The 19012-nt window shown below is 47.1% G+C and overlaps 1 protein-coding gene across 3 annotated transcripts in view; it reads right to left on the bottom strand.

Moving 5' to 3' along the window:
• Positions 1 to 253: 253 nt before the first annotated feature.
• The window catches only part of CCDC102A (coiled-coil domain containing 102A), a 60370-nt gene continuing 41611 nt past the window's right edge, over positions 254 to 19012 (bottom strand). For all 3 annotated transcript variants that reach the window (XM_061594228.1, XM_061594229.1, XM_061594230.1), the window contains 3 exons: positions 17901 to 18071; positions 16554 to 16657; positions 254 to 4132 (listed from right to left, as the gene is read on the bottom strand). In XM_061594228.1, coding sequence (XP_061450212.1) covers positions 4006 to 4132; positions 16554 to 16657; positions 17901 to 18071 — 402 coding nt within the window. In that variant the 3' untranslated portion in view covers positions 254 to 4005. The remainder of the gene's footprint in view (positions 4133 to 16553; positions 16658 to 17900; positions 18072 to 19012) is intronic.

Here is a 19012-nt window from a genome sequence, read left to right on the forward strand (position 1 = left end):
TTGTTATTTTTCCATCCTGTTAGGTTTCCTGTAATGATTCTTGGGAGCCTCTGTGCGATTGTGTGTCTCTGTGTGTGGAGGAAGTGAGCTCACACCGATTACATCACTCTATGATGATGGAAATATAAACCCCACATTTGCTATAAAACTGTTATCACTGGCCATTATTGCTTAATTTTTAACCATTGTTTTAGGCTCTTCTCCAGGAACCATATTAGTTGTAAAGCCAAATGAGCCTTGGTGAGCCTGGTAATTGCAAGCAATGATGTTTTATTCATGGAACAATTCATGGAGAGGATCCTTTGCACATGCACGTGCACGCATACATAAAAGGGGGGGGAGAAAGAGGAGGGATTTGATTTTGTCAGAACATTGATCAAAGGGCTGTCAAATGGAATTCCCTGTCGAAAAAGAGCTTCAGGAGTTTCCCCCAGAGATCCATGTGATCTCACACTGGAAAGCCCAGCAGATCTCAAAAGGGCACTGCTGGGTAACAGCAGGCAGAGGACACAGAAATGCTCTCTCTTCATCGGAGGCCTTGCCGTCAAACTGGTGTGGGAGATTATGTTTGACTGGGGATAGTACTCTCTGCACAAAGCACAATGAGAAGGGATGGGTTGGGCCATTGATCTGCTCCGTTGTACAGCTTGTGGCCCCACGTGTATCACTAGATACAACTCCTAACGTCTGTATGTTGGACTTGCGCCTTGCGCACAGGATGCTTCCACAGGGCAACTGATTGCGGAGTTGCTGCTGCTCATGCAGGAGTCTTGGCACACCCATGCAACCTCCTTGTCAAAATGCCATCCTGTATCCCCCCCACTCCCATTTTAATCCAGAATTCTGTGGAAACGGTAAATCTGGAATAACTGCGGAAACAATATGGGGGCAGCATTTTGGGGAGGATGTTGTCATGTGACTGCAGCGCAACATTTGCATGCAGGAGCAGGACCAAACTGCTGTGTGGAAAGACCCACAGTGATACAATGTCAACTGGTGGCAGGTAGAGGTATTAGTTCTGGACATTAAGGCTAGTGGAGGACAATAGGGGTTGCCCTCACAACCCCTTGAGAGTTGAAAGGAGTATGTATACACGTCCTACCTTCCCTCTGATAGAAAGGATATGGGGGCAGCATTTTTTGCAGTTTCCAAAACCTGTTTGAACAGAGGGAACAGACACACACTAAAAGTGCAAGTATACCAGTGAAGGGAACTTCAGGCCTCTCTATCTGGCCCTTGGAACTCTTCCCAGGCCATACCCCTCACTGGCCTTGCTTCCCATTCAGAGTGTTTTTGACTGGCTGGAGGGTGCTCTTGAACTCTGATAATGCTTTCTTGCTTGTCTGGGTGGAAGAGAGAGAGGGAGGGAGGGAGGGGGAGGGAGAGAGAGAGAGAGAGAGAGAGGGAGGGAGGGAGAGAGATAGGGAGGGAGGGAGGGAGGGAGGGAGAGAGAGAGAGGTCTACTGTACAAAGGTAAAATTAGTGAGAGCAAGATCTGAGGCTGGAGTTTTCAAAGCTCTGGTGGTGGCTCATAATTGGTTCTCAGCTGACTGTTGAGTCAGGTGAAAAGGCTTGTTTGGCAGCCGAGATGGCACCACTGAGGAACACAGCTGGCTTTGTGGCTGGGGTATATGTGCTGGGAACTGCTTTGAGGCGACAACACACACACCCCTTCACTCTTCAAGGTGCAACTCTGCCGCTCTTTCCACTGAACTACACTTTGTGCAGGCATTTTTGTATAAACTCTGTTTATTATTATAAAAGTGGATTGAATAGCTGCCAAGCGCTATTTGTAAATGGTCCCTCTGGGAGGCAGCAGCTGCCTCACCTAGCCCCCCACCCCCTCTCATAGTGTCAGGAGCAGGGACAGAGTCAGGTCCACTAACTGCATTCTGCACCAAACAAATCCAAATTTCGCATTAAGGAAGTCCAGTTCAGAAACCAAAATCCTGAATTTGTAATGCTAACCCCAGCCATTTTCATGCACTTGGCTGGTTTGGTTGAATTTCTCTGGAATCCAAGAGTCATTTTATTTGCAATTTAGTGCTGCTTGTCCCTTTACTGTTGAACTGTGTTTGTTGAAATATGACTTGTATTTTAATATTTTTTTTCCCTTTTAAATGTGATGAATTATGGTAGCCTATGGCTTTGCAATAAAGATTCATTTATCTGCAACTGCAAAGCATTTGGAATCCTTTGGCAAAGGTAGGCGGAACAGAAGAAGGAAATGCAGGAAGGGCTGGAGACTATTCAGCTAGGAAGAAGGGGTGCGAGGAAACATGACCCACCCAGGAGAGGTCCAGCCTTGAAAGTCCCCCTCAGTCCCTTTCTGCCTTGAATTTGCCAAAGGTTTTAATCACTGCAGCCCCCCAGAGTTTGCTTAAAGGGTGTGGGAGGGTGGGTTGGTGGGTGAAGTCGTCAACCTTTTTAGCTAGACATCCAGTTCCATGGCCTCATGGCTACCCTCTCTGGGTCCAAACCTTGAGCTGGTTCTCATGCCTTTACAAATTGTGCAGAAGGCAAAATGTCAGCAGGTGATGGTGGTGATGGTTCCCCATTATTGCAGTCTGTGCTGCTACTTCATCAGGCTTGCACAACTTGTGAGTTGCCAAGCTGAACGTAGCCCTTCAGCCATATATGGCCGCCCCTCAGGGGCTCCATAAACTCCTGATTTTGCTGGGTGGGTTGTCAAGCACCTCTGTGGCCACCATACATGGCTAGAGGGCAGCCTACAGCCTGGTGGGTCACAAGTTGTGCCAGCTTGTACAGGGACCTTCTCAAGGATATGGACCTGACACCTTAGGAGCAGAATGTCCACGGAACTGGCAGAGTGAATTAGACAGGCACTCCGTAGAAATAGGGAGAGGAGCGCATATTGTAATACTAATGTCAATTAGCCTTTATATAGAGCTTTCAAGAATTAAAAAGTGCTTCACATACATTGCCTTGTAATCCTTGTAACAACCCAAAAAGGAAGGTATTATTATTTCCATATTGCAGTTGTTGTTGTGAGAGCAGAGGTTGAGAGCGGCTTGCCTAAAGTTCCCTAGCACGTCTGTGAAAGAGGGTGTGGGAAATTTGAACTGGGGACTTCCCAACTTTTTGCTCAGCCTGTGTGTTACACCAGAAAGGCACAGGGGAGAAGGTTCAGTGGACTACAGTGCCTGTTGAATTCCAGGGCTGGCTCAACACAAATACATAAACACACACAAATATATGGGCAGGCTGAGGCATTAGATGCTTCCGCAGATGGGCGTCCCCTCATATTTTCTGCCACTTCCATCACCTTCCCATCAGGCCTTTTATCTGAGTATATGTTTGACTTGTGGGACGTGGAGGAGCTGATCTGGCAGACCCATCCCAGACGGGTCTCTTTGGCAGAGAGGCGATGTAGGAAGCACGGCAGTGGATGTGTAGGCCTCGGGGGCTTCGAGGATGAGATTCCCCATCCTCTCCCTCCCCATATCAATCATGTCCATGTACTTGGATCTGTATGGCTTGAGGTCAGAGGTATTGTGGTTAACTTCCAGGGGAGGGCTACGTTTGTGGAAGCTGCAAGTCTGTCAGAGATGGAGAGGCATTAGCTAGACAAGAATTAAGGCTGGAACAATGGAGAGGTGTGGGCAATGGCGTGTTTACCACCACATTTATCTACTCTGCAGCATGTGAGCTTTGTACTTTTTTGGGGGGGGGGAAGTATCAGTGATGCTCTATGGACTGGAGCTGGGGAGAAAAGGGGGCATTACATAAAGTTTAGTAAACTCCCTCCATGAAGTCTTCCCAGGGCCTCTCTTCAGTTTTGTCACCAAACCTTCTTACTATAGAGACCAGCTCAAGGAGGCCCTTTCCCCCAGTCTTTCTCACAGCTCTCTGTTTGCCCTCTCTTAGGCCGGCGAAAGGCCAAACGTGGCACATAAGTAACTGTCCTGACCCACATGCCACGCTCAGCTCTTCAACCACGTGGTGTCTCTGCCACAGCCTGAAGTCTCTCTCTGGTGGCATCTGCTAAGGAACTTGGATTTGCAGGTCTTCGTCTTCTTCCAAGTCGCTGTTGCCATCGCCGGGGTCGTCAGGGCCAAAGCGTGAACTACGAATCTTCCCAAAAAGGGGGATGTTCTGCTGACGGCGAAGCCTGTCCCAGGAGAGAGAGAGAGGGGGAAGCCAAAGTAGATGATTAGCTGTTATTCTTAAGCATTAGTAAGTGTGGTTGTTGCATTTATACTCTGCTTTCCCACCACTCAGTGGCCTTCAAAGTGGCTTATTGCCATTAAAACAGAACAGGAAAGGTATATTCCAGCTATCAAGTGCCTGGGTGAATAGAAAGCTTTAAAATTCCTCCTGAATGTTAATAAGGAGGGAGACAGATACACCTCACCAGGGAGGGCATTTCATAAATGGTGAGCTGCTATTGACAAGTCCTGTCATGGGTCAGCATCAACCAGGCAGCACCACAAACAAGGACTTCTCTGCCAATTGTAAAGCCTGAGAAGGTTGATATCAGGAACGGTGATCATTCAGATGCTTGGGTCTCAAGCTGTTTAGGGCTTTGTACAATACTGCTGATTCACTAGAAAATACAAGAATGCTGGAAAAAACAGAAGGGAGTAGTAACAGAGGAAGACCAAACAAGAGATGGATTGATTCCATAAAGGAAGCCACAGACCTGAACTTACAAGCTCTGAGCAGGGTGGTTCATGACAGATGCTCTTGGAGGTCTCTGATTCATAGGGTCGCCATAAGTCATAACCGACTTGAAGGCACATAACAACAACAACAAACGCTACTGCTAATACCTTGGATTGGGTCCAGTAGGTTACTGGCAGCTAGGGGAGTGCTTTCAGGACTGGTGGCACGTGCTCCTGTTGGGCTACCCCAATAACGAAACTGGCAGCCACATTCAGCACTAGCTGCAGCTTGTGGACCATTTTTAAGGGCAGCCTCAGATGGAGGGCACTGCATTAGTCCGGACAGGAGGTCACTAGAGCATGGACTGAGGCCAGGGTATCCTGGTCTAGGTACGACCATAGCTGGTACAGCAGCCTAAGCTGAGCACAAGCCCTCCTCGCCACAGAAGCCACTTGGAACTCCAGGGGCAGATGGGACTTGAGGAGTGCTCCAGGACTACATTCCTGTTCCTTCAGGGTTAAGCGCAACCCCTTCCAGAACAGGTCATCCCCCTAATTCTCGGACACACAAACAGCAGTCTTCCTTTGTCATGCTTGGGTTACCATGGGGCCACCATTTCTGGGCTGAAGACTGACTAGTTATGTGTTCAGAGAGATGAACACAGTTTAAGAGGATTGTTTCTCATGACGTATACGCTCCTACGTTTGCCTCTGATGAAACAAGGACTAAGAATTGGTGCCTGAATTGTTTTTCTCTTCCCTCCCCAACCCTTTTTCCTCTTGTGCCACGCCTAGTAGACTGTAAGCAAGTAGGCAGGGAGTGTCTTGTTCTTTAATCTTTGCACAATGCATATTAACTTTTTAGCATTTTATAAATGAATGATAAATAATAACAAGAAGAGGTTTTGCAAGTCTGGACCAGTTTCAAAATGAAAAAAATTGCCTTGCTTCAGCTTTGGTGTCCTTTTTTTAATTTTATTTATTTATTTAATTTAATTTATATACCGCCCTAAGCCCAAGGGCTCTCTGGGCGGTGTACATAAAATAAAGCAATCAGGAATATATAAATACAATAAAACAATAGAATCAAACCAACAAAGGTAAACAAAAATAATCAAACAGTAGCAAAATACAACAATACATATAATAATACGCATTAAAATGCCTGGGAATATAAAAAGGTTTTCACCTGGCGCCGAAAAGATAGCAGCGTCGGCGCCAGGCGCACCTTTTTACAGCCACCTGCTCCTGAGCTTCCCTTGCACAGAGGAATTGCCCTCAATGAACCCCAGTGGGAAGAGACAGAAGGGTGCGTGGCCTCTGTAGGGACGACTGGGTCATATACCCCTCGTACTGATGCCATGCTGTGACAGTGTGCATGGTATGCACTTCCAGGTGGCCTGATTCTAGAAAGCTGTCTGTGTCTGCATCTTTCTGCTCTGCAGCACATTTACAAGTGCAGGATGGTACCTGCTGTTCCTTGTGGCCAACTGGGCTTGCACTGGCTCCCATGCAGTTATCTGGAGGGACTTCTGTGCATTCCCAACTGTGGGAAGAAATAATGTGGGAATATTGCTCTCCAAGTGATATAAGATAACAAGATGCCTGGTCTTCTTGTTTTCTTTATATTTCCTGACTAAAACATTCTTATGCAGCTCGTGAGTTTATTTATTTATATTCTGCTACCTTGTGAGTATGTTGTTCTGTTATGTAACTGGCTCCCTTCAGCAAGCCAATTAACATAGTCCTTAAATGTTTGTTGAACGTTTTAACAAAAACTCAACCATCCCAGGGCTTAACAGCAGCCTAGGTATGTAACATCATCTTCGTTTTGAATTTGCAAACAGAAAATATACCTGGCAAAGGGCCAGGATAGAACCATTTCCCTGTTGTGCTCATTTTCAATTTGCAGGGAGGGTTTTTTTTTTTAATGTGAACGTATTAAAAAAATGTGACTCCCTTCCCTCCCCGTAGTCTGAAGTGGTACAGCACATTTGACAACTTCTTCCTGCATGTGTAAATCAGGTCTAAAACTCTCACACAAGAGGTGAACTACATGCAATACATCACTTTGCAACCCATCCACAATGGCCTTTAAACACAACAACAACAGAGAAAAGCCTCTTAGGAGAGGGGCCATTTAGACCAGGGAAGCATGTGTGTGCGTAGCCCTCCATTCTAATCCACTCCCTTCACCCTGCAGCTACTTCTTCTCCTATGGAGTTCCAAACATGTATACCCTTGCAAACGCATCTCTGAAACCCCGTGGAAGAAAAGCAGCAAGCCATGGCAGTAACAGAGGGATTTGGAATAGAGAAGCAATGAGCCAGGAAAAGGTGAAGCACACAGTCATGCTCTGACCGCTTCCCTGTTCTGAATCACTCCACCCCCCCCAAAGAGTCTTCTCTGATTAAAGCAAAGACTGTCGGGGCTTTGTTACACACAGATCTGAGTGTGATGTTATTTAGGCCTTCTGGCTCAGTTTTCTGCAGGGTCCCTATTTTGCATGAAGCCCTTATAATGAAGCATTCTTTCTTATCTCATCTTCTTCCCCCTCCATGACAGACCTCAGAAGTGCAGAAAGAAATTGGGACAATTGCTCAGGAATCCTCTTCTGCGTCGCACAAAAGAAGAAAAAATCCATTGGGATTTTTTGGTTCAGGCGGAAGTTATTCCGCGAGTGGCAATTTTATGGACCAGCCTTCCCTAACCTGGTGCCCTCCAGATATTTTGGACTACAGCTCCCATCAATCCCACCAGCACAGCAGTGCTGGGGGGTATGTGTGTGAGACAGCAGTTGCAGTCCAAAATATCTGGAGGGCACCGGGTTAGGGAAGTCTGTTGTAGATAATCCATAATTCGGAGATTTGCAGCCCTCCTTTTGTTTTAGTTTAGATATTCAGAAAGAAACTAACCTTTCCCATTTAGGTCTAAGAGATATAAACAAATCTACTCCCTTCCTGATCCCCCTTCCTACTACAGCTATTTGCTTCATGTTTAAACTTCATCCAACTAAGTGGGTGTTACCTGCTGATAAAGCCAAATTTGGACAGACCATCCCTCAGTGGCTCCAAGCAGCACTTAATAGACTTTGGATTAAAGCAAGCAAAGTTCACTGGAAACCCTTTTCAGATCCAGGGTGCTTAACAAATAACACATTATTGTCTGGAACCTTTTATCAAAGCTGATGCAGTGGTGGGCGGACTGAACTTGTACATCCAACACCTTAGCATTCAGTAGTCCAACTAGGCCTTCTGCTTCATGTTAATAAGATGAATACCATCAATAATTACTTGGCTGGCTACATAATTAAGGGCTTATGTGAGAATTGTTTATATTTGCACAATTATCATTTGTGCGTCTCTGTGTAGAAGAGGATGGCGACTCTTCCCTTTTTACAGCACAAGAGAAAAAGAAAACCTCTCTGTTAGAACTGCTGCAAATCCTGCTGCCATTTTTTTAAAAAAAGAAATCAGTTACAAATTCTTGGTATTTAGTGCCAGTGGTGTGGTGGTAGTTTGAGAACCAAAGAGAGAAGCGATACAGACCTTACTCAGATGATTTACGATCCCTTTTAGACAGGTGGGATGGTGTTGGAGGAAAATACTGGTATTAACAAGTGGGTGCCTGAGAATGGAGTAAAAGACAGAGAGGTGGCAGAGACAGTGACTGTGTAGAGACCCCAGGGGGGTTCCTGAACGGCTTGGTTGGAGAACTGGTTATCCGGTAGAGTGCAGTAAGTTATGAATCAGGGAGTCCTGGTTCAAGCCATGCCTCTATCATGAAGTCACTAAGTGACTCTGGGCAAGCACTTTCCCGGCCTTGGGCTGCAACCCAAACCCCCTCTGTGCTGTGCTGGGGTGGGTGTGGGTTGGGGGGATCTGTCCCTTCAACCAGCCCTGCCAGCCTCTGCTTGCAGAGCGCTGCTAGCATCACTCTGTTAGTGTGGAGCTCCGCATTCCACCTGCTGAATGTGCAGGATCCCTGACGACAGTGGCCTGCGGAAAGCTCCCAAACTGGGCGTTGTTGGGAAGGGCTGAGCCAGCCCAGGATTTACTGGACATCGTATCATATGATGTCATGTGGATCCAAGCCTGCTGGACACCAGTGGGACTTGCCTTCAGGGCTGAATTTAAACAGCGTCCAATGCAAGCCCCTTTGCAGAGGAACTACTGGGAGCACACTATAAGTCAAGCAACTATGTACAGTTCTGGTTGCCTCACCTCAAAAAATATATTATAGAGTTGGAAAAGGTTCAGAAAAGGGCAACCAAAATGATCAAGGGGATGGAGTGTCTCCCCTGAGGAAAGATTGCAGCATTTGGGCCTTTTTAGTTTAGAGAAAAGGCAAGTCAGAGGTGACATTACAGAAATGTATAAAATGATGCATGGCATGGAGAAAGTGGACAGAGAGTTTTTCTCCCTCTCTCATAACACTAGAACTCATGGGCATCCAATGAAGCTGAATGCTGGAAGACTCAGGGCAGACAATCCTTCACGCAGCACATAGAATGGAATGTGCTCCCACAAGAGGCAGTGATGGCCACCAAGTTGTACGGCTTTAATAGAAGATTAAATAGAAGATTAATAGAGCATAAGGCCATCAGTGGCTACTAGCCATAATGGCTATGCTCTGCCTCCATAGTCGGAGGTGGTATGCTTTGCAATACCAGTTTGCTGGAAACTGCAGGAGGGGAGAGGGCTCTGGTGCTCAGATCCTGCTTGTGGACTTCCTACAGGTATCTGGTTGGCCACTGTGAGCACAGGATGCTGGACTAGATGGGCCCCTTTGGCGTGATTCAGCAGGCTCTTCTTACGTTCTTCTGTTGTTCCTTGGCAGCGGGGCTTGCATTTAGCACACTTTAAATCAGTGCCAAATGCAAGTCCCATTACAGAGGAACTCCTGGGATCCTGTGCGCTCCCAACTGTCCCTTGGCAATGGGGCTTGCATCTGGTGCTGTTTAAAGCAGCGCCAAATGCAAGCTCCGCTGCTTTCAGCAGGGACAGGCTCCACTCAGGAGACCCCAAGTGGAACCAATCCTAGCAGGGCTTGCATTCGGCACCCAGTGTAAACAAGTGGCTAATGCAAGCGCCACTGCAACTTGAAGGCGTCCGATTGTTCCTTTGCAGCGGTGGTGTTACCTGTCCCACACCTGGCACTATATGACATCAGGTGAATGACAGGTGGGCATGGCTGTGTGGACGGAAGGACAGCAGGCCAGAGGTTCCCCATGCCTGCAGTACATCATAAGTGAGCAGTGCGCAACAATGAGTGTAAAAAGTAGGAATCAGAGTCCAGGAAAGCTTGGGTATAGACAGATGTCTTTACGATACATTTAGAGCTTCTTACTGTCCAGCGGGGGGGGGGGGCTAACACCTACCACAGGGAAGGCCCACTTTTGTATTGTCACCAAATCCACTGGCTGTGGAAAAACCAGCAGGGTCTCTTTGGCAGTTCTTAAAGCTCAGTTTGCTTTTTATTTAGTTATTATCATTTGATTTATATTCCACCCTTCCTCCTGGCAGGAGTCCACTGGGGGAGTCAGCCTGCTAGGCATCCTGATCCCAAAGTGTTTAGGACTTCAAAAATCAACAGAAAGGCCTTGAACCGCGCTCAGAAGTGAATAGGTAGCCAGTGCAAATTCAAGGCATCGCAAGGGGTCCTGAGGCACTGCTTTGGGGGTAACAGAAAATATTGCTGCTGCAAGGAATGGCCTGACTGCTTGTGCAGTCGGAGCCACTGCCAACAGGGTCCCACAGCATTCGGAGAAGGTGGCTGGTTCCTGGAAGGCAGAGCAGCTGCCAGCCTCACTGCCCCCTTCACTGGGGGCTTCATTATCCTCCTCCCTCGTCCATGAGGCATGCTCAGCATTGCTGGCTCCCGGATCTTCCCAGCATTAAATTTCATCCATGGAAATTTATGTGCCGGATTTCCAATATGAAGTCACGGAGCTCAAACAGAGGATGCTGCTCCTATAACTCTCTCAGTGCAGCCCCCGCCGCAGCAGCAGCAGCCTGACTTCAGCTGCTTTTTACTGGAAAAGACATGAATTATTTAAGGAAAGCGGGCGGTGGTCTCTGCTAGGGAGGAGGAGAGGGAGGCTCCATTATTCTCCTATGATTTAATGCCAACGTCCCCAATAAAAGAAGAAGATAAAAACCGTATCTTCTTTTTCTCTCTCTCTTGTTTGTAAAGCCCAGCTGCCTCCTCAAAGACTCTTTGGATGGAGCAAAATCGATTTGTCTGGCAGGCAACTCAGTGTTTTATTGCTAGAGAAGCACACATGCAAATTTTTTAAAAAAACCCAACCCTTTTTAAAGGCAATAAAATCAAAGTATCTCTTAAAGGCACTTTGCTTGGCATGTCATGTGCCCTCTAACCCCACCCGACCCCTCTGTCTCCCGCCTCTCTAGATCTCCTTGAGGAAGGAGGCGGAGCACCCGTTTCCTACGCAGGGGCCTCCTCGCCCTCTGATGGCAAAGGGGAAGGTGTGCAAGGCACCTCTAGCACTGGGCTTCCAGCGCCTGCTGGTCCAGGGCTGTCCAGATACTTGGCGACATTCTCATCTTGTAAACTTCTCTCAAGCCTCCTAAGCTCATGGGAGAGGCATGCCACGTCTCGGGTCATTTGAGTTGCCCTTTACTGTATTCTTCTCCCTGCTCTACAAAACCTTTTTCTAGAGACATGCTGAGAACACCACAGATTTCTCTAATGAAGGAATGGAGAACCCCATGCCCGAGGGCCAAATGTGGCCCTCAAGGCCCCTCTATCTGGCCCTTGGGATTCTCCCCAGACCACACCCTCACTGGCCCCACGCCACACCCGCCTTAACTGCTTTTGCATGACTGGAATGTGCCCCTGAACTGTGCCCGTGCCTCTTGCTTGCCTGGATGGAGACGTGTGTGCATGTGCGCGTGCGCGCGTGTCTCTGACTTTTGCAGAGCTGGAACGTAGCCTATGGTACTAAGGTAAAATTTGCATCAGTTGCCCTGCCCACTTTGGCCCCAGCCACAACTGGCATGTGGCCCACAGAAAGTTCCCCATAATGGCATGTGGCCCTGAGACTGAGAAAGGTTCTCCACCCCTTAATGGCACTATGAGGCCTGCTGCCTTATTTTTAATTCCTAACACCGCATTTGCCTTTTTGAAAAAGCGGCAGCAGCGTGACCTGTTCTCAGTGAACGTTTTTTGAACCTACTGAATTCGAGAGCCTGTGTGGTATAGTGGTTAGAGTGCTGGATCAACACCAGCCGACCTAAGTTCAAATCCCCCATTTGGCCATGAAGCTCACTGGTTGACTTCTCACACTTTTACAGGCTCCCTACCTCATAGGGCTGTTGTGAGGATAAAATGGGGGGGGGAAGCACCATGTATGCTGCCTTGAGCTTCTTGGAGGAAAGGCAGGATATAAATGTAATAAAGAAAAATAAAATATGGTCTGGTTCACATGTAATGCAAAACCATGACCTGACTGTTTGTGCCCATGGCACAGATTAACCTGTTCCCTCTTCCCCCTCCCTTCCTTGCATACCAATTTCCTTCCTTGCTTGTACAAACAAAACAACAACAACCATGGTTTGTCATTACATCTGAATTGAGAAACTTGTGGTTTCCATTTGTGCTGCAAACCAGAATTGAAACCAAACCCTAGTTTACTGATATACATTTAACGGCAAACTATGACTTGCATGAACAAAGTAGCAAGGGAAAGAACGGAGGAAGGAAGCTTGAGGTTAGGGCATGAATGGCCAAACCACAAGCTGTTGTTATGTCTGAGCTGGCCCTACTATGACATACAGTGCAACCTCCATGAGAACCTATTTTGCCTTTTCTGTAGATCTTGTATCCAGAGGTATCCAACTGATTCATGTCTCCAGCAGCTTTCCAATATTACCCCCCTCTCTCTTTTCTTTTAAATACTAGGAACTCATTTACATGGCTTTGAGGCTTCTCCTGCTTTGGGATTTTGAGGGCCCTCATGCAAGCGTCTTTCACAGTGCACCTCCTTAACCTGCAAAAGACAAGGACTACAAACTAAGAATTCTCTCACACTGCCTCTGACCTTCTTGGTTACTCTATGCAAAGTAACACTGGTACCCAAGCTGGGGCTGTGGGCCCTTTACCAGTCTTGGGGGCCTAGGTAAATGCCCAACCCAGCCAAACTCTGGAGCCAGAGCCAGACTTATAGCCTCTGCAAACAAACACCTCTCACATTTTGTACTCCTTACAAGTGAGACAAAACATGTGCACCTAAAAATTAAGTAGCTTCCCCTGGATTGTAGTCATGTTAGTTTTATTTCACAGCTCATCACTGGCAGGGCCAGACTGAGTGCAGAAGCAACTGAAGCTGTTGCTGCGGGTGGGCAATGTTTTCAGGAGCACACAGAATCAGTATGCCGTATCAGAGGTAATCTCAGAGACAGACTGCAAGGGATCCAGGGACTGAACCAATTCAGTGCATTTCAGACGGCCAGTTGAGTGGGCCCAGCTCTCACAGGATCCTAACTGTATGGGTTAAAGGGTTAAGCCTCCCCCCCCCCACATTTAACCTCTCAACCTGCCTCCAGTGAATGTGACAGAGAGAAATGGAGCGAGAGTGACTGAAAGCCACCCTTCAGCTTTGTGCCATTCATCACTGTTTGCTGATCAGGCATGGCGTTCCCTCATCCTCAGCTTCCTCCCCTCTCACCCGCAGCCTGCAGCTGACAGGTAAGCTCCCGAGAAACGGATGGCTGCAATTTGAAGAGTTCCCCTTGATGCTCCCTTCCAGTTTATCAATGAGAGTGTTCTCCCACCTGGCTCCTCCCCGCTCAACCATTTGAGGTCATCTTCCTTTCCTGGAAAGGACTCCCGCTGCAAGAACCTCCTTTGGGGAGACGGGAGTGCATCCAATTAGTCTTCAAGCAGTACTTAAGAGCTAATGCCCCAGCACTTGCTCACTTGTGGTCTAAACTAACCCGCAACTGATTTGCATGTTGTCTTGTGCTTACAAGCTACCAGGAGCTGGATCGGGAGGGTTTTCTTAAAAATTGGCTTTGACTTTAGTGTCTGATGGGAAAGGTAAATTGGGAACAGAGGGAGCAAGAGGCATGGATCAAAACCAGAGAGGGAGTAAAAGGAGAAGGGCAGCAGTGCACACTTTCCCAACCTGGTGCCCTCCAGATGTTTTGGTCTACATTACAACTCCCATCTGCATGGCCCTGCTGTTTGGAGCTGATGGGAATTGCAGTCTACAACATCTGGAGAGTACCAGGTTGGAGAAGGCTGGAAAAAATGGAGTTGGAGACTTGGTTTCAAACCTCTGTTCAGTCTTGACTGGGTGACCTTGGGGCTTGTAGGACTGGGGGGAGAGAAGGAAATGACACCAGATACGTTGCCCTGTGTAAAAGGAAAAAATGGACCTGCCCAATCTGAATGTACCAAGCTAGTCAGGTATGGGGACCTGTAAGGTGTTTGAAAAAAATCTGTTGCTGCAGCCCCAGAGAGGCAGTAAAAATAGGCTCCTAGAGTGATCCTGGTGGGCTGTGTGCATGGTGGCACTGAGCTGGGCGGTCATGGACCGGTAATAAATGAAGGGAGGCCAAGGAACTTTGCAAAGTTGCAAAAAACCCCACCAAAGTGCAAAACACCATGGCAAACACCAATCACCTTCAAAAAGGCAGCTTGAAGCAGGATTGCTCCTTGTAGTGTGTAGACTCATCCCACTTTTGCTTCTGGTGAAACAGCCTTATATATATATTGTACTTTGTCTTGCAAAATCTCTTTCACCAGAAGTGACAGTGGGACAAAAGAAATTTGTGTGAACATCTGGGTGGTGATCTTTCTCTCTCTCTCTTGAACAACTCCTAGCTGTTTAAAGGCTATTGTCTGTCTCCAGTCTAAGCCTTCACAACAAAACATTTTCACGTAATTGTCCTCAACCATGAATAGAAACCTGGTATTTGCTAAGATGCTTGGGTTTTGTAGAAGATACCCAATTATGTAATGGGGCCATGTACAGCTCCAGAGCATCTAGATAGAAGGGCAACTGTTTCACCCCATCTCCTTTCTGGCTTAGAGAGCAATACAAAGCCCCAAAGCCCCACACTGGGTTTGGATGAGACAGAGACTTGGCTGCACTGGGCTCTGCCCGTGGGGAGGCTTTGGTGTCACGGAGGTGCCCACTGCCTACTGAAAGCATGGATGGGTGGAAACGATCACTGCCATTATTCCTGCTGGTGATAGGCAGAGTAAAGCCCCCAAATAGGGCATTTCAGAGGCAGGGTGGGGCAGAGCTGGGATAGCCAAGGAACCACTGGATTCTAAGCTGGCTCACTGAGCCACAGCATACATCATCATCATCATCATTATTGTTATTTATTAAATTTAATCCCACCCTTCCTCCCAGAAGGAGCCCAGGGTGGCAAACAAAAAAGCTAAAAGGACTTGAAAACATCTTAAAATATATTAAAACAAAAACATCTTTTAAAAAACAGCTTTGAAAACATCTTAAAAAGCAATTCCAGCACAGACGCAGACTGGGATAAGGTCTCTACCTAAAAGGCTTGTTGGAAGAGGAAGGTGGGCCTGGAGCTGGCATAGCAAAACAGCTTGCTTTACCTGGATGTCCTCTTAAGTCCAGCTGCTGCCTGGCTGAGGTTAGCCTTCTATTCTTAGTCACCAAACCAATCTGGCTAATGCAGGAGATTTGGGGTCTGGGTTTCTGTTGTCTAAATTCTGTCTTTTCAGATCACTCAAGGAGGATCACCACATTCTGCAGTCTGGACCACCACAGCGTATGATGAACAGAAAGTGCATCAGAAAGCAGAAGGAAGGTGCAGGCAGAGAAAATATCACAAATCACTCAAGTAAATGAGCCAAGCTAGATGCAGTGGAAGAAAATCCCTGTGAAAATCTGCATTCAGACACACTGGAGGAAATCTGTTCCAAAACCATCTATGGCAAAATCATTGAGAGCTTGAACACCCATTCACACATGTACGCAGACTACTTGATTTCTTTACCTTGGATTTACATGTGAATAAGATGCAATGTATGTTCAGTTAGGAATTCCTTTGAATGGTCTTTGCAGCAGCTTCCTGAAGAGGCACTTTTAAAAAAGAACAATCACTTGCCTCTTCAGGTGCAAGGGCTGCTGAAGAGAAAACTTCAAAGGAAGAACTGGATGCGTGCACAGCACCTTTTCTCCAGCATAAATTACTCCTTTGGGTTGTACAACCGGTGCCAATTGATGTTGCAGTCATCAAGTGAAGAACGTGTGTGTTTACATAAACCAGTCCACTGTGCAAGCAAAAGAATATTTTGTGGAGAAGGAATTCCATTCCCCCATCCCAAACATTCTCCCTCTAAATGCAGCAATCCCTGAATGGATCACTGCTTGTTTAAACTGCAATGGGCAAGAATTTCAATTCAGTTCGCATTTCAAGCAGAATTGATCAAATCTGCACTTTCTGAAACAATGTGAGTACCAAAACAGAGCCATCCTTAGAAATTTGCATTTATTAGAATTTTATGATGCAGTTTGCCAACTAATCAAGATTTACAAAAATGCATATATTAGGGGAAAGTGTGCATAAAAATGAATACAGGAGTGAAAACAACATGTTAAAAGGCATTATATGAAGAGGAATGGCTTGCAAAAATTTGTACCTTTGTCAAAACTTTCTACAAAAATATATTTGGAGAAATTCGCACAAAAATGGTGGAGAATTTTCATGAGGATTAAAAAAAACAAAAAACACCCACAAATTGCTGCAGAAATTTAGAGAACTGAATTTAACATTGGGAAAAATAAGAGAGAACTGGAATTGACAGATCTTTCCAACCATAGTCCAAACCCTGCTCGTTCCATCCATCCCTCCAGGCACCGTTTTGCCATCATTATGCCAATCTATCATCTTCCCTAGCCTTATCTTTGCATCTCCCTACCTGGACTGCAGATGCTCCAGCTGAACTTGGAGATTCTCACTTTGCTCTGTCTGTTCATCCAGCGACCTCTGCAATTTCCGTGCCTGGTTGTGGGCCTCGTCAAGCTGCAGAGCAGACAGAAACACAGACAAGTGAGGGCAGCAACCCAGGAATGGTTACGGTGGAGCTGAATCCTTGCCACCAACACTCCCTCCCTATGCCACATGCTCATGCAGGCACAGAGTCAATGGCACAAGCCATCGTAGTAATTTGCACATCCTCTGCGTGCAGTTGGACCTTCCTTTGAAGCTCTTTGTGCTGCAGCTCTCACTCCCAGAGAGGCAAGGCGCTATTTGGTTTTTTTTACAGTGCCTTGCCTCTTCAGGGGTGGGAGCTGGTGCAGAGACAATTCAAAGCAATTTTGGGCAGAGTATGCAGCGTCCTTACGCACAAGTACATTGTGTTTTGGGACTGTGGTCCTGGGAAGGGTCCACTCCATCTTCGCTTATCTCCATAGCTTGCAACAGCCTGCTCAACTTGTGCCCACCAAGCAGAATGCAGACCACCAGCCATGTCTGAACAGCCTACCAGGTCCGTGAGTCCCCCTTCCCTTCATCCGTGCAGTTCCAGACAGCCGGCAAAAGCCAGGAGGGATCACCAAGTTGTTGAGCTGTGTTTGGATTAGTTGTGGGTCACAAAGCTGTACAGGCCCAGCTTGCCATAAAATACCCACACAGACAAGAACATGGCAAGGATTAAAAACAAGAATTTATTTGATGCTTATATGACTTTTCACAATTGATCATGTGCAACTGCGTCAGATCATTAGTCTAACCAGCCTGATACTGTATGGTCTGGCTGGTGAAAGCGCTCCATCTCAGACTGAGGACCCTTTCTCAGCCACAGCAGGGATTGAACTTGGGATCATCCACATGTGAAGTGGGGTTCAAGAGCTGAAACCCAAAAATCTGGAGGGGTCCAGGTCGGGGAAGGATGGCCTATACCAACCCAGCTCCCCAAACTGATGGCACCCTAAAGCAAAACATCTCCCTGGGCTTGCCAGGCTGCATAGAACTCCATAGATCGTGCTCAGCACCCTGAGTGGTACCCAGAATTGAGTTAGGAGCTGCAGCTGTATTATGGTGGAAATTTGCAGGCCTGTTCAGACTGAACAGCCTGTGCTGGCTCCACTGTCATCCTATGGAATGTGACCTGGAGCAGCAGGAGGGGGGCGGCAGAGAGAGGCTTTGAGGCGCCGGAGCAGGCTCCGAGGCATCTTGTACCCATGCACAGTGAGCAGCTGATCCCCAGAGTCGAAGCTGCAGGGCCGGGGAAGGAGAGCAGGAGGGGGAAGGTGCAAAGGGCTACCTCATCCTCAGCTTGGGCCAGCTCCTTCTTGAGCTCTTCGACACGCAGGCGCAGCTTCTTCACCTCTCCCTCATGCTGCTCCACCCGCCGGTTTGCATGGGCCAGCTCTGCCATCTTTTCCTGGTACTGTTTCTTCACCTTTGCATGCACATGCTTCAGGTCGGCCAGCTCCTGAGGGAGGCATCGCCAACAAGGGAGTGAGTGCTAGCAAAAATGTTTGGAAGCTACATGGTCGATACGGTCCCGGTCCCAACCTGGCTCCCTAATCCTCAGTGTAGGCAGAACAGCCATGCTGATTCAGCAGTGGGGGGGTGGGGGGAGAATAAAGACTCTGCACATGCTCAGAGCAACTCTGTTCCTGCCTCATCCTGGACTGGGGCTCAGATGGGATGAAGGTTAATTCACTGCAGGCAAGAGAGTCTGCTTTCCTGATGAGCCCAGCTCATAAGGTCGTATTTTTTGTAAACCGCTTAAGAGGTTTTCTACAATCAAGTGGTGCATAAATCATGTTAAATAACACATAAATAAATACATATTTGGGGTGATTACAGGCTGCTGTTCTGACACAGTTGTTCTACAAGTCTGCTTCTGAGGGTATATTTTGCACTCATGACAAAATATATTCCACTTTCCCCAGTCCTTGTCTGCTTGCCTGTATTTTAAAGAGAAAAGTGGCGATTTCTATTCATGCACAACTTTCAAAACAAAAGAGTCATATATTCAATCGCCAGTGTGGTGAAGTGGTTAGAGAGTCGGACTGGGACCTGGGAGACCAGGGTTCAAATCCCCACTCGGCCATGAAGCTCACTGGGTGATCTTGGGCCAGTTACTCTCTCTCAGTCTAGCCTACCTCACAGGGTTGTTGTGAGGATAAAACAGAGGGGGGAGAAATGTGTACACCACCTTGAGCCCCATGGAGGAAAGGTGGGATATAAATGCAAGGATAAATAAATAAATTTAGGCATGCAAAAATAAAGTGGACTGAAGTGCTCTGTCACAACAAGCCCACTCTTTTTTAAAAAAAATGATTAGGAAAGTGACAGAAATGCACTAAAAAGTGTGGGATAACAAACAACTGTTGGGAACTTGTATAACCTTTGCATAAACAAATT

Source organism: Rhineura floridana, chromosome 13, assembly GCF_030035675.1.
Source record: "Rhineura floridana isolate rRhiFlo1 chromosome 13, rRhiFlo1.hap2, whole genome shotgun sequence".
NCBI classification, from domain to species: Eukaryota; Metazoa; Chordata; class Lepidosauria; order Squamata; family Rhineuridae; genus Rhineura; species Rhineura floridana.